We start from the raw sequence: 14,638 nt of genomic DNA on the forward strand, positions 1-14,638 counted from the left end.
ACGATATAAACGCAGTCCATTTACAATTTCTGTTGTGTCCCGGCTGCCAGCTACCTGTACTGGTCTGACTGGGGGGACATCCCTCACATCGGGAGGATCGGCATGGACGGGACCAACAGGAGCGTGATCGTGGACGACAAGATCACCTGGCCCAACGGGCTCACGCTGGACTTTGTCAACGACCGCATCTACTGGGCCGACGCCCGCGAGGACTACATCGAGTTCGCCAGCCTGGACGGAACCAACAGACACACAGGTGAGCGCCCGGGGACCGTCCGGCGGGGTTTGCGTTGAGGTGCCGGACAAGATGTTGTGTTGCTTGACATTTCGGCAGGTTTCATGAATCATTCATGACTATGCTCGGTCTAAGCACACACATGCGCACAAGCACACTCACACACACGCACAAAGATGCAAACATCACAAATGCACACACACACACACACATCACAGATCAATACACACACGCACACACATCACAGATCAACACACACACACACACACACGCACATACGCATGCACATACGCATGCACGCACGTGCGAATACATGCGTCAGGGGAGAGCAGCGCCCGGGGGGCAGCCCTCCTGAATGCGGGAGACGGCCCCACTAAGGTTCTCGTGTGTGTGTGTGTGTGTGTGTGTGTGTGTGTGTGTGACGTCTGAATGGGGCTCCCTTGTTCAGCACACCCACTACAATGGTGGATATTGTCACGCAGCAGAGGAATGCAGGACAGAGCAGAGGAGTTCCCTTATTGCGATTCCCTGCATCCGCTAAACACTCTTAGCACATGAGTGTTGTACGCACGCACGCACGTGTTGCCCCGGGGTGTGTGAAGAGGGCGCTGTCTTTCACTGTTGGAGTATTAGGGGGTATTAGGGAGAACCAAGCTCACACAATGAGGAGGCTGATGGAGAATAGTGTGTGGGATCACGGACGCTGTTGTGGTGCATGTGTAATGCATTCAGAAGAGCTTGCATGGCACAATGTTGTGATATTTAGAGGCACGGGCTGGACTGAATTTCAAATGTATTGCCATTGTTACATCCTGTTCATTTAAATAACTCTATTCTGATCAGAAAATGAAGTCTTTTCCAAGGAACCATGGTGACGTCTAGACTAGTGACTAAATATATTGTGATAACAATACACACACACACACACACTGCATTATTGTCTTATATTTCCATGAGCTCTTCTGACTTGAGCCTCACTGCAGTGCATGAGGCTCCTCCCCCTCCCCCCCCCCCCCCCCGTGGGTCTGCCCACCCATCAGAGTTCACCTGGGGGGTCACGGGACGACCAGATAACACCATCACAGTGATAAGCAGTCCCGCGGCTGATGTTGACACGAGCGCTGTGGCGGTCCGTGTGTCTGTGTGTGTGCCTGCGATATGCGTAACCATGTTTGATCTATATATTAGATGGCCCGCAGTGTTTTAGGACATATGGCGGCCGTATGGCGCGTTTCCATGACAGCACGCACACGCCCAGAGAGCAAACATCAGGAATGAACACAGCAGGGAAAGGGCCTGTTTGCAGTGTTAAGCCTTGTGAAGCGTGCGTTAAGTGTGCGTGAATTACACCAGCAAGTGAATACAGCTGGGCGGGAGTAGGTGGAAGAGGGGCTCTCTCTCATGTACGTCAGATGCGTTCAATAAGCTTCACTACAAAATCACCTGATCAGGCTGATCAAATAGTTTCAGCTAATCATGGATTAAGACATCTTTCAGTGAGTTTGTGTGGCATATGGACAGGGTTGAGGGGACAGGGTAGTGGTAACGATTTGGGTATGCTCCCAGCCAAAAGGGTCTGGGTTTGATCCCCAGCCAACCTGCTCTACCTCCTGAGCGACATGCCGCCCCCAAATGGAAGAGTAACTAATAACCTGTGTGTCTGTGCCTCTGCAGTTCTGACCCAGGACATCCCACACATCTTTGCCATGACTCTGTTTGAGGAGTACATCTACTGGACGGACTGGGAGACCAAGTCCATCAACCGAGCCCATAAGACCCTGGGCACCAACAAGACCACCCTGATCAGCATCCTGCACCGGCCCATGGACGTGCACATCTACCACCCCTACCGCCAGCCCGAGGGTGAGCGGGCTCCCCGCCATTTGGATTTGGTTTTAAAAATGTTATAATAAAAAGGATTATAAAGATAAATAAAAATATGTTCAATAATTAGCAGCATCAATAGATGAATAGATAAAGTAAGGAATATTAAGTTGAGAAACTAAAACAGTGGTAATAAGAAATGAGGTAGTAAAGTGGTAGTGGTACCAGTGCAAATGATGATGTCCTTGCATATTTGGTTTTGCATATTTGGTGGTAATGGTGTTCTAAAACTTAACATAACATGTCCATCATAGGATAATTTATTTAATAGAGGATTCCATTTCTATGATTCCATTTAAAATCCCATTTTTTTTCCATTTCCCGTTTTGGTAGTTGCTATTGACTTTTTTGAACATCAAAAATTCAATGTACTGCAAACTGCTAAACAGTTGAATCAGGAGGGTTGAAATTGTCTCTCTCTCTTGTGTCCGCAGTGCTTGATCACCCATGCCAGACAGACAACGGGGGCTGCAGCAACCTCTGCCTGCTCTCCCCTGGAGAAGGGTACAAGTGTGCCTGCCCCACCAACTTCTACCTGGCCAGCGACCGGCACACCTGCATGTCCAACTGCACCGCCAGCCAGGTGAGACGGGATGACCCCAGAAGAACTCTCTGTACTCACTGTGGGAGACCCTCATAGATCTGGTTCATCTCTCCCTTCATAGATCTGGTTAATCTCTCCCTCCATAGATCTGGTTCATCTCTCCCTCCATAGATCTGGTTCATCTCTCCCTCCATAGATCTGGTTCATCTCTCCCTCCATAGATCTGGTTAATCTCTCCCTCCATAGATTCAGTTCATCTCTCCCTCCATAGATCTGGTTCATCTCTCCCTCCATAGATCTGGTCCATCTCTCCCTCCATAGATCTGGTCCATCTCTCCCTCCATAGATCTGGTCCATCTCTCCCTCCATAGATCTGGTTCATCTCTCCCTCCATAGATCTGGTCCATCTCTCCCTCCATAGATCTGGTTAATCTCTCCCTCCATAGATCTGGTTCATCTCTCCCTCCATAGATCTGGTCCATCTCTCCCTCCATAGATCTGGTTCATCTCTCCCTCCATAGATCTGGTTCATCTCTCCCTCCATAGATCTGGTTCATCTCTCCCTCCATAGATCTGGTCCATCTCTCCCTCCATAGATCTGGTCCATCTCTCCCTCCATAGATCTGGTCCATCTCTCCCTCCATAGATCTGATTCATCTCTCCTTTCTTTCTGTCCTCAGTTTGTCTGCAAGAATGACAAGTGCATCCCCTTCTGGTGGAAGTGTGACACAGAGGACGACTGTGGAGACCGCTCAGATGAACCTTCTGACTGCCGTAAGTGCCTGTTGGTCTGTCTGTCCATCCTTCTATGTGACACTAACCATGTTGTAAATCATGACCTTACTAATTGTTTCCTGTTCCTCTGCAGCCGAGTTTAAGTGCAGGCCGGGTCAGTTCCAGTGCGGGACGAGCATCTGCACCAACCCTGCCTACATCTGTGATGGAGACAACGACTGCCAGGACAACTCTGACGAAGCAAACTGCGGTACCTTTCATTGTCTTTCATTGGCTCTTACTTATCATTCTCAACGTGCCTCTTAAATTACTTTGCAGTGTTGATGTCATATTATGGTAAGGATTTGTGTGCATTGATAAGAGACAACAATAGCATCTGACTGCAAGACTCCTCAAACATGACAGAGCCATTGATCTCAAATGGAAAACGAGGCACAGCACCAACATATGTAATATACCTCAGAAGAATGAAAAGGGGATCTTCTATTGTATTACAAAGTGTTGTAATGGAGAGTCTGAGGGGTGGGGTAGTTCTCTAAAGACAGGAATGTGTGGTTTATGGTAGGGGCACAGTGGGACACAGAGCTAGAACTACACAAGGGAAGGTCAGAATGTGACCTACTGAACTAAAGAGTCCCCATGGGACTGGTGAAAGAGAAAAAGGTTCAAAGAGTTTTTCAGTGAACAACAAAGGGGTGATCACATTAATAACGATGCCTATAGATTTGTGTTTAATTATTCCACACCGTGTAATGTGTGTGCGTGTGTGTGTGTGTGTGTGCTGCAGACATCCATGTGTGTCTGCCCAGTCAGTTCAAGTGTTCCCACCCCAGCCGATGCATCCCGGGTATCTTCCGCTGCAACGGCCAGGACAACTGTGGCGAGGGGGAGGACGAGAAGGACTGTCGTGAGTACACACTCCCGCCCTCTGCGTCGCTCTCTCCGTTGGTTTCATGTGTCTTCAATAGCACACGACAACGTACGATGGCTCAGGAACAAAGTATTTGCAAAGAAGGAATTTCCTTGACAAAAGTTTGTCTTACTTAGTGAAAGTTGAGCGCTTTAGTAGTGGTACTCTGTGCATAAAGTTTAATTCAATAACACGCAAGTTTAAGCAAGCACTCCGATTGGTCAATTCCCATTCTCGGGCGTGTTTAAATGCCTGGTGAAAGAACGGACAAAACGTTCGTGCCTAATTACAGAAAGTATCGCTACGCTAACTAGCCAAAACTACTTTCATGAGCCTAGTTTCCATAACAATGTTCAACTGACCAAGAGTCGGCTATCGTTACTATAGGAACTATTTTCTGATGGAGATGAACTCGGGCAGAAAGCTTGAATTTGAGGGTAAATTAACCCACAATATGAAAATATTTTACAATATTGTTGATAATGAAGATGGTTTGTGTTGTTGAATCGCAATCTTACACTCAATGGCGTTCTTGAATGTCATTATTGGTACTTGAAGCCCAGGACTTCGGAGCTCGGCGCAAGCGCCTCATTCCTACGGCTGTGCTTCGCATACCAATAATGACATTCAAGAACGCCATCTCGTGTAAGATTGCTTAAATAAGCTTCCATTATAATTCCAGAGTCAGGCGTTCTGGGCTCAAGCTGTACTCTTTAACATGAACAAATGTAAATTATCATGATAATACATCATTTGATAACGTAAATAAGCATGACATTACATAATTCAATAATGTAAATAGGCATGATACCACATAATTAAATGATCTATAATCATGATCGTGTGACTATAGATCATGTCAGCCAGTAACCCTCTGCTCACCCCTTGTTGTGGCGGCATGTGGCTCAGAAGGTAGACCGGTAACCAGAAGGTTGCTAGTTCGATAGTGTCGAGGTGTCCCTGAGCAAGACCCTGACTGCTCCTGACGAGCTGGCTATCGGTTGACTCCTCTGTCGGTGTGTGAATGTGTGCATGAATGGGTGATTGTTAGGCACTATTATAAAGTGCTTTGAGTGGCCACTGGTTGTGCTGTATAGATGCGGTCCATTCACCATTTACCGCTTGTTGTCCCAGCCGAGGTGACCTGCGCCCCGACCCAGTTCCAGTGTGCCATCACCAAGCGCTGCATCCCGCGGGTCTGGGTCTGCGACCGCGACAATGACTGTGTCGACGGCTCTGACGAACCCGCCAACTGCAGTAAGGCCTTCGTCTTCTTCTTCATCACCATCACCATCGTCTCACAACTGATGAATGTCGCCGAGGCCCCCGGTTCACCCAGTTCACTGACTGATAGGTCAACCGCTATCCACCGGCTAACATGACTTTACTTTTTTATTACATAGAATTTTGTTGCGTAAAATGCCTAGTTAGTTGATGTCTGGGGGGGTGGTAGTAGCTCAGGAGGAAGAGCAGGTTGACTGGTAACCTGAAGGTTGCAAGTTCGATCCCTGGCTCCTCCTAGCTGAGTGTTGAGGTGTCCCTGAGCGAGACGCCTCACCTGGACGAGCCGGCTGTGGTCCTGCACGGTTGACTCCACCGTCCGTAAGGGAATGTGTGAACGGTTGTGAGTCGTATTGGATGAAAACGCAAAATCCCCTAAATGTGAATGAGTCATACGGTTCACGGATCACTGACTGACAGGTCAACCGCTGTCCACCAGCTTAGCACGTATCATTTTGTTATGTAAAATGTCTATTTCTGCGTGAATGCATTTTCTGCCTTGCATGCCTTAAGCCTTAAGTCACTCTCCATGGTCATGGTCTGTGCATGTCCAGAGGTCACTTGTTGATGAGTAACCCGAGCCTTCCCCCTGCAGCCCAGATGACGTGTGGCGTGGACGAGTTCCGCTGCAAGGACTCGGGCCGCTGCATCCCGGCACGCTGGAAATGTGACGGCGAAGACGACTGCGGCGACTCGTCGGACGAGCCCAAGGAGGAGTGTGGTGAGGACCTCCTCTTTTGTCCAACACAACCATACAAACAACAACACGGCAGCAGATCAACACACACACAACAACAACAACACATACATGAGAACACAACAACATATAAACTCCCACATCAACACAATTATTCATGGGCTTCTTTCATGTGTGTGATCCTGTGTAGCCGAGCGGACGTGCGAGCCCTATCAGTTCCGCTGCAAGAACAACCGCTGTGTGCCCGGCCGCTGGCAGTGTGACTACGACAACGACTGTGGAGACAACTCTGATGAAGACGAGTGTGGTAGGACGCCGCTCATCTCCCTGCGCTCCGCTCATCCCAAGCTCACTCTCGGTCTCACCCGTGGAGTGTGTGTACACTCCACGGTGTACATCGTACACACCACCACACCATAGTCATCACTAACGCAGCTCTAACATGTTCCATGTGAAACTCATGGTCACGGTCATTACATTAACATCACCTCTGGTGACCTCTTGTGCATCTCCACTCATCTGATGTTTGTTTCATTTCATACTGTCCTGTTGGTGTGACCCAGAGGTAGGTCTCTCCACCATTCGTATGTGTGCGTGTTATAGACTTAGCCTGCCCTTTGTCTGTCCCCCTGACCCTTGTGTTGTGTTGTGTGTGCATCCTGTCTCTGTTGGCTATACCCATGACAGCCCCTCGGTTGTAACCCCTACTAAGAGGTGAAACGGATCTGGGAAGAAACATTTAAACAAAACTACTGTAGTGTTCTCTTTAACCACTAGATAGCACTACATACATAGAAAGGTACATGGATGTACTTGGTAGTAAACTATCTTAATGTTAATGAATAATGAACCACCTGAAGCTCCATTTCCCTCTTATTAGACTCCTACTACCTCAGTTGAACTCCTTTCCCGCCCTTTGTGATGTACGTTACATTTGATGGAATCTCCTGTTTTGGAGTCCGGTCTCAAACCCCGCCTCTGGTTGGTTTATCCTCAGTGCCTCGCCAGTGCTCTGAGAGCGAGTTCGCCTGCACCAACGGCCGCTGTATCGCCGGGCGCTGGAAGTGCGACGGAGACCATGACTGTGCCGATGGATCTGATGAGGTGAGCACCAAACCGCCGTTGACGCCAACCCTTTGTTTCCCTTGGTTATTATCACGTTAGACTGACCGATTCGTGTGTGTGTGTGTGTGTGTGTGTGTGTGTGTGTGTGTGTGTGTGTGTGTGTGTGTGTGTGTGTGTGTGTGTGTGTGTGTGTGTGTGTGTGTGTGTGTGTGTGTGTGTGTGTGTGTGTGTGTGTGTGTGTGTCCCAGAATGGCTGTGACCTGAAGTGCGACCAGGACCAGTTCCAGTGTAAGAACGGCCACTGCATCCCCATCCGCTGGCGCTGTGACGCCGACGCCGACTGCATGGACGGCAGCGACGAGGAGAAGTGTGGCTCTGCTGGTGAGTGTGTGTCTGTGTGTGTGTTTAACGGGTTGGTGTGGGTGTGTGTGTATGTTTACTTGTTTGTGAGGGTTAGGCTTTTAGGGTTAGGCTTTTATTCCACGATATTACATTTACAGTGGTTAAGTTTCATTTAAAAATCACATTTTCACATTCAAAATCAAAATTTGCAACAGTTTTCCCTATCGAGTTGTTGTTGTGTAACATAGCCGGATCAAAGAGCCTGTGATTGAACTGGTGTGCTGGTGTCCCTGTGTGGTCCAGCTGGGAGACACTGCCCCCTGGATGAGTTCCAGTGCAACAACACGCTGTGCAAACCGCAGGCCTGGAAGTGTGACGGGGAGGACGACTGCGGAGACAACTCTGACGAGAACCCAGACGAGTGCAGTAAGAACAACGACTTCTGTTACGACTGTTCCTCAGACAGCCTCCTCTATGCCTCCTCCACTAAGCCTCCTCTATGCCTCCTTCACTAAGCCTCCTCTATGCTTCCTTCGTTCACCTCCTCACCTCCTCTCCTCGCCTCCTCTCCTAGGGCGGTTCCAGTGCCCCCCCACCAGGGTCTTCCGGTGTCAGAACGACCGGGTGTGCCTGCAGTTGTCCAAGAGGTGCGACACCGTGAACCACTGCGGCGACAACTCGGACGAGCTCAACTGCGGTGAGTTGAAAATGACAGTTTGTACATTCGCTATTAGCATTTTCCATATTTGTTGAAATTCTCTTTGCATCCTGACGGTAATCAATAAATAAATAAATAAATAAATAAATAAATAAATAAATAAATAATTATATATATATATATGTATGGCTGTCCACAGACCCTACCTATCTGTGAACACTTGATCAAGCATGACCGGAGTCTTCCATAAGGCTAGTCAGAGCTATTGCTGAAGCTAGTGAGCTAATCAAGTGTTTTGGGGGATTGGCTTCAGAGGCCACTCCCCCAAAACACTGGCTGCATTCTCCATTTTACATATGCTTCAGTGTTTGTCAATACCAACAGACATATTCATTGGGAATGGGAGTGCAACCTCTCCCCTCAGCAGTGTTAATGCCATGCTCTTCTAGTGCTCTTTATTTATGTGTATGTGTATGTGTGTGTTGACAGAGGTGATTTCAGCGGTGCCCAGCTGTGACAAAGACCAGTTCCAGTGCGCCAACGGGAAGTGCATCAGCTCCACGCTGATCTGCAACTACTTCAACGACTGCGAGGACTACGGCTCCGACGAGATCAACTGCAAGACGGGTTAGCCTAGCTCTATTTCTCTGTTTCTGTGAGCTGGTGTTAGCATCAGGTTAGCCTAGCACCGTTTCTCTGTTTTGGTGTTAGTGTCAGCGCGTCAGTGCTGACATACACGCATGTTGTGTGACTCACAATTCAATTCAAAAAATCTTTATTGGCATGAGAAACAAGCTTTTACATTGCCAAAGTGGTTGCAATAATAAAATAATAAAGAATTAAAATAAAATATTAAATACAAAGTATATACACGTATCAGATACACTATTAAATACTCAATAAATAAAAAGTAAAATGTGGGAAATTCTAAAAATTCCAGTATCTCCTTTAAACAGATCAATTAAAGGTACACTGTAAATACACAGTATTCACTCACTGTCTCTCTCTGCAGACACTAAGGTGAACGACTGCAGGAGCAACAGGACCCAGTGTGGTGACGGAGACGAGGCCCACTGTGTCACCAACGCCACCGATTCCTTCTGCTCCTGCAAGCCCGGCTTCCAGAAAACCGGACACCGCACCTGTGGAGGTAGGGCCCCAGCCTCCCAGACCGGTGGCCCCAAAGCTCTTGGGTTTATGTCCTTTGCGGTCTACGTTTTAGGTTATATTCCCTGGTGCAGTAAGACAATGGATGAGATGAATAATGATGTTAGTGAAACACAGATTGATTGATAGATTCTGTAGAGAGTTCCTCCTGACTGCAGGATCCCTCGTGGATCCTCTCCCCATCTTCTCATCGTGATACTTTTGTGCTTGTAGAACATTCTTGCTGCATAGGCAAATTGCCAGACAATCTCTGTAGCTTTTGAAAGCATCAACCTAAACACATATATGTGAGAACAATATCTGACTGAAGCAGTATAGTGTGCTAACTTGTGTCCCTCTTTGGTTCTCAGATAAGAACGAGTGCCAGCAGTTTGGTGCCTGCTCCCACATGTGCAACAACACCAAGGGCTCGCACAAGTGCAGCTGCCACAAGTACTTCACCAAGATCCACGACACCTGCAAGGCTGACAGTAAGAACCCCCCAAAATTAAACTCTTCAGAGCAGGAACTGAAGCAGCAGCAATCCCTGAGTGGTCAATTAGTTTAAACATAGGGTCAGGAAAGGGTAGTGGTGGCCTGACCCCTACCCTCTCCTAAATGATTCTGTATCTGAATTTCCTGTAATGCTGCTTTGTATACAAGCAAAAATATCCAAAGATGTAAATATATCTAAGAAATGACAAAATAGTTAACATACTTGAATTCTATTTTTCCAAAAACAAAACAAAAGACTGCAACAACCATAGAAATACAATCGTACATAACGATGGAACAAATAGTTTGTCACCTATTCATTCACACAGATTTTTCACTGGTGGGTATGCATGTTATTTCACTGCAGAGCAAGTCAAATCTTATGATGACACAAATACAGACCATTTTTCCCAGTACCTCAAGCATTTTTCAGTCTTTAGATTTAGTAAGAAGGTAATTCTCTCATACATTGAAGGTTAGTAACAAAATGTTGATTGTTTTTTAAAAGTCTTCCTCTGTGGAGCACTATGAGTGTATTGTGTGAAGGGCGCTTTATAAACCCACTGCACCAAGTCCTGCGTTACAGTCCCCGTGTGTTCCCGTCCCCGTGTGTTCCCGTCCTGTCCCCCAGGTATGAACAGCAGCCGGCAGATCCTGTACATCGCCGACGACAACGAGATCCGCAGCCTGGACCCCGGCGTGCCCAACTGGCGCTACGAGCAGACCTTCCAGGGCGACGCGAGCGTGCGCATCGACGCCATGGACCTGCACGTCAAGACCAACCGTATCTTCTGGACCAACTGGCACCAGGGGCAGATCTCCTCCTACGAGCTGCCGGGCCCGCCCACCTCCTCCTCCTCCTCAGGCTCCTCCCCAAACTCCCATCGCACGCGGCGGCAGAGCGAGGGACGGGTGTCCAACCTGCAGGTGAGCCTCGGTCTTAAGCTGTTCAATCTGTGCTTTAAATTCTGATACAATGCAACACATTGACACCTGGGGGCGCTAATGTGGTGTTAATATTAAACACGAGCAGAATGAAGGAAGCGATGAATGAAATGCAGCACTAGGGGACTGCTGAGCTTACATAATACAAGGGCTTGCTAATCAATTTGATTATGCGGGTGAAATTTGACAGAATCACATTACCATTATTAGTAAGACCAACCACACGGGAGCAACACATTACCACACCACGCGATGACACACAAACACACAAACCAGACGCGCTGACCTGAGCTCGCTCTTGGGCTGTGCGTGAGCTTCAGATCCCGGAGCTGAAGATGCCTCGCGGGATCGCGGTGGACTGGGTGGCCGGGAACCTGTACTGGACGGACTCCGGCCGCGACGTCATCGAGGTGGCTCAGATGTCCGGACAGAACTGCAAGACCCTCATCTCCGGCATGATCGATGAGCCGTACGCCATCGTTGTGGACCCACAGAGAGGGTAGGACTGGGGGTGTGGGGGGGGGGGGTGCGCTTTCACTTACATATTGCATTTGCTTTTCTAATACTCATAGTATCTATTTTGTTGAATATATTTCTAGTTTTTAGAGTAGCTTACATTAATACATCTTCAATGATGGTGCTGTACTTCTACAGCTGTGACACCTCTCCCACATCTGGGATGAACACAGCATGCATCTTGTTTTCTGTGCGGTTAAGGTGAGTGTGTCTCCATGTATTGACACCTGTGTGTGTGTGTGTGTGTGTGTGTGTGCGTGTGTGTGTGTATGTGTGTGTGTGCGTGTGTGTGCGTGTGCGCGCGTGCCCCTTCAGGACCATGTACTGGGCAGACTGGGGGAACCACCCTAAGATCGAGACAGCAGCCATGGACGGCACCCTGAGACAGACGCTGGTGCACGAGAACATCCAGTGGCCGACCGGTGAGCAGGGCCTACAGGACCGCCGTCACCCTGGACTACAGGCTGCGCTGTGTCGCTGTGTCTAAGTGTCGTGTATTGTCCGCAGGTTTGGCTGTGGACTACTTCAACGAGCGGCTGTACTGGGCCGACGCTAAGCTGTCAGTCATCGGCAGCGTCCGCTTGGACGGATCGGACCCGGTCATCGCCGCCTCGGGCATCAAGAACAGTTGAGTCTAAAGAAACCATCTCTGCAATCGACCGACGCACATTCACTCATTCAAACTTTGTTTTAAACATTGGGGAAAAGGCCTGGCACCTTGTTGTTAAAAAGGAAATGGAATAAATCATTTTGGTAAAAAGCTAAAATAATGAAAATACAATTAAGATTGACTAGAGGCGATTGCAATGACATTTTGCTGGTATCATACCACATCTCATGATGCGTTTCATTTGTCCTGCCTCTTTCCAGAACTACTCCATCCATTCAGCATTGACATCTTCGAGGACTACATCTATGGCGTCACCTACGTCAACAACATTGTCTTCCGGGTCAACAAATTTGGGAAGGGCACCATGGAGAACCTGACCACAGGCATCAACCACGCAACAGACATAGTGCTGTACCACCGCTACAAGCAGCCAGAGAGTGAGTGGATCCACACTTCCATTGTAACACATGATGAGGTTAGGCCAAGTCGGCACTCGAGGAAGGGATTTAGTCACATTCTGCCACACAGAAGAGCAACTACTGAACTTTAACCCTAAACCATGGCACTCCAAGCCATAGCTATGATTATTTCCTAGTCATAGCTCGAGGGTAAATCTCCTAGCCACAGCTATAAGGTTCATCCCTAGCTTATTATGATATAATAACATTATGTCAGGCGTTACTTTAAAATAGTTGCTTCCTGTAAGAGTAATTTAAAGTGATGTGGTGTGACAAAGCCCATACCTTTTCTTGATTGTATTAAAGGGCCTGATAATGGACCTTGTCTTCCTATGCTTCTCAAACCATAGCCAACAGTATCATTGTTAACATGGAGCGTCTCAAACACTATTCCTCCTAATCAGTAGGCTTCTCTTAAACATGTCGTACATTCAGGAGTTGATTAAGCTTTTTTAACAAACTATTTTGATTTAAATTATTTAACATTATTCTCTCTCTCTCTCTCTCTCTCTCTCTCTCTCTCTCTACCAGTGACCAACCCGTGCGACCGTAAGAAGTGTGAGTGGTTGTGTCTGCTGAGCCCCAGCGGGCCCGTGTGCACCTGTCCCAACAACTACGTGGCCGACAACGGTACCTGTGTGGAGAGAGCCCAGCCCACGCAGTCGCCCTTCTGTACGTACTACACACGCACGCACAATCGCACACGCACACTTTACCAGGTGCATTAGGTTCAAACAAATGTATTATTCCTCAAGTCCATCTATGTTGAAATATTATTATTATTATTCAATTGAATGTATTTCAATTGAGTTTGTTTTGGTTTTGCTATTTATTGATTAATATTTTGTTAGCTTACTATATACTTAGACTTAAATAGTAAAAAACAAACACAATAATGAGAGAATGACATATTTGCGAGGACGTATTTAAACAGAAATGCTTGTTGTGTAATGCCCCTTTTCCATCAACAGTACCAGCTCAACTCGCCTCGACTCACCTTAACTTTTTTTGCGTTACCATTGGCAAAAAAAGTACCTGGTACCGGGTACTTTTTTTAGTAGCACCTCCGTCGAGGTTCCAAGCGAGCGGAGCTGGTACTTGTATGACATAAACAGGCTGCTTGGCAACTGATTGGCCAGCGGCTGCAAACGGGAATAATCACTCAAGTTAAGTTGTGTCCGGCGTGGCTCGAGTCCACGGACCCGACGGACCCACTCCCAAGGGGGACACGGATCAGCGTTTCGCCGTGTGTGTCGCTCCTTTCCCGGGGCTAGATTTAGGCTGCGTGTGGTTGTGTGTGTCCGGCGTGGCTGGAGTCCACGGACCCGCTCCCGAGGGGGACACGGATCAGCGTTTCGCTGTTTCATTTTAGTGTCGTTCCTTTCCCAGGGCTCGAGTTTCGCCTCCATCACCATTACCATATGACAACAATAGACGTGCAGTCATTGCGTTTTTTATTTTATTTTATTTCCCATTTCCCGTCATAACCTTTCCTGGGAATCAGGAAATAGTCTTGATCAGATTTCCCGGGATTAAAACCTAATGACAACCAGCCCACGTTGAAGAGATTATTTTCTACGACCCGCCCACGTTGAAGAGATACTTTTTTAGATGGAAACGTGACGTGCCTGGAACCAAACCACACCGTGGCCGTTGAGCTGGTACTGTCGGTGAAAAAGCGGCATAAGACACCATCCATTAACTTGTTTCTTCTTCTTCTGTGCTGCTGTCTCACAGCGCCCCCCTCTGGCCCCTGCACCATCCAGTGTCAGAACGGTGGCAGCTGCTTCCTCAACGCCCACCAGCAGGCCAAGTGCCGCTGCCAGCCCAGCTACAGAGGGGAGCGCTGTGAGATCAACCAGTGCAGGGACTACTGCAAGAACGGAGGCACCTGCACCGCTTCTCAAGCAGGTAATTTCATATTCCGACTTTCATATTTTAAAATGTTTGTTTCCTTGCACCAACCTACCATAACCAACTCATTGTATGAGTGTGGCTGCTTGACATTAAATAGCAGTGTGATTCTAACACTCTTGGTGTTAACCAATGTTGGTTCCACTGATTCTTATCTTACTGCCTGGTTCTGCTTGTCTGTTATTTCCCGCCTGGTTTTCTGT

At 47.9% G+C, this 14,638-nt stretch overlaps 1 protein-coding gene across 1 annotated transcript in view; it reads left to right on the plus strand.

The window, feature by feature from the left end:
• LOC311359891 (low-density lipoprotein receptor-related protein 1-like) overlaps positions 1–14,638 on the plus strand; it is a 96,006-nt gene that overhangs the window by 75,782 nt on the left and 5,586 nt on the right. The window contains exons 60-82 of the mRNA XM_084479918.1: positions 51–256; positions 1,910–2,098; positions 2,554–2,702; positions 3,344–3,437; positions 3,532–3,648; positions 4,186–4,305; positions 5,443–5,565; positions 6,185–6,310; positions 6,477–6,593; positions 7,284–7,390; positions 7,600–7,732; positions 7,997–8,119; positions 8,268–8,390; positions 8,841–8,978; positions 9,364–9,501; positions 9,869–9,988; positions 10,624–10,919; positions 11,258–11,436; positions 11,769–11,875; positions 11,961–12,080; positions 12,324–12,500; positions 13,053–13,193; positions 14,259–14,432. Coding sequence (XP_084336044.1) covers positions 51–256; positions 1,910–2,098; positions 2,554–2,702; positions 3,344–3,437; positions 3,532–3,648; positions 4,186–4,305; positions 5,443–5,565; positions 6,185–6,310; positions 6,477–6,593; positions 7,284–7,390; positions 7,600–7,732; positions 7,997–8,119; positions 8,268–8,390; positions 8,841–8,978; positions 9,364–9,501; positions 9,869–9,988; positions 10,624–10,919; positions 11,258–11,436; positions 11,769–11,875; positions 11,961–12,080; positions 12,324–12,500; positions 13,053–13,193; positions 14,259–14,432 — 3,317 coding nt within the window. The remainder of the gene's footprint in view (positions 1–50; positions 257–1,909; positions 2,099–2,553; positions 2,703–3,343; positions 3,438–3,531; positions 3,649–4,185; positions 4,306–5,442; positions 5,566–6,184; positions 6,311–6,476; positions 6,594–7,283; positions 7,391–7,599; positions 7,733–7,996; positions 8,120–8,267; positions 8,391–8,840; positions 8,979–9,363; positions 9,502–9,868; positions 9,989–10,623; positions 10,920–11,257; positions 11,437–11,768; positions 11,876–11,960; positions 12,081–12,323; positions 12,501–13,052; positions 13,194–14,258; positions 14,433–14,638) is intronic.

The sequence above is a fragment of the Micromesistius poutassou genome (genome assembly GCF_964030765.1).
Source record: "Micromesistius poutassou genome assembly, chromosome: 15".
Lineage (NCBI taxonomy): Eukaryota > Metazoa > Chordata > Actinopteri > Gadiformes > Gadidae > Micromesistius > Micromesistius poutassou.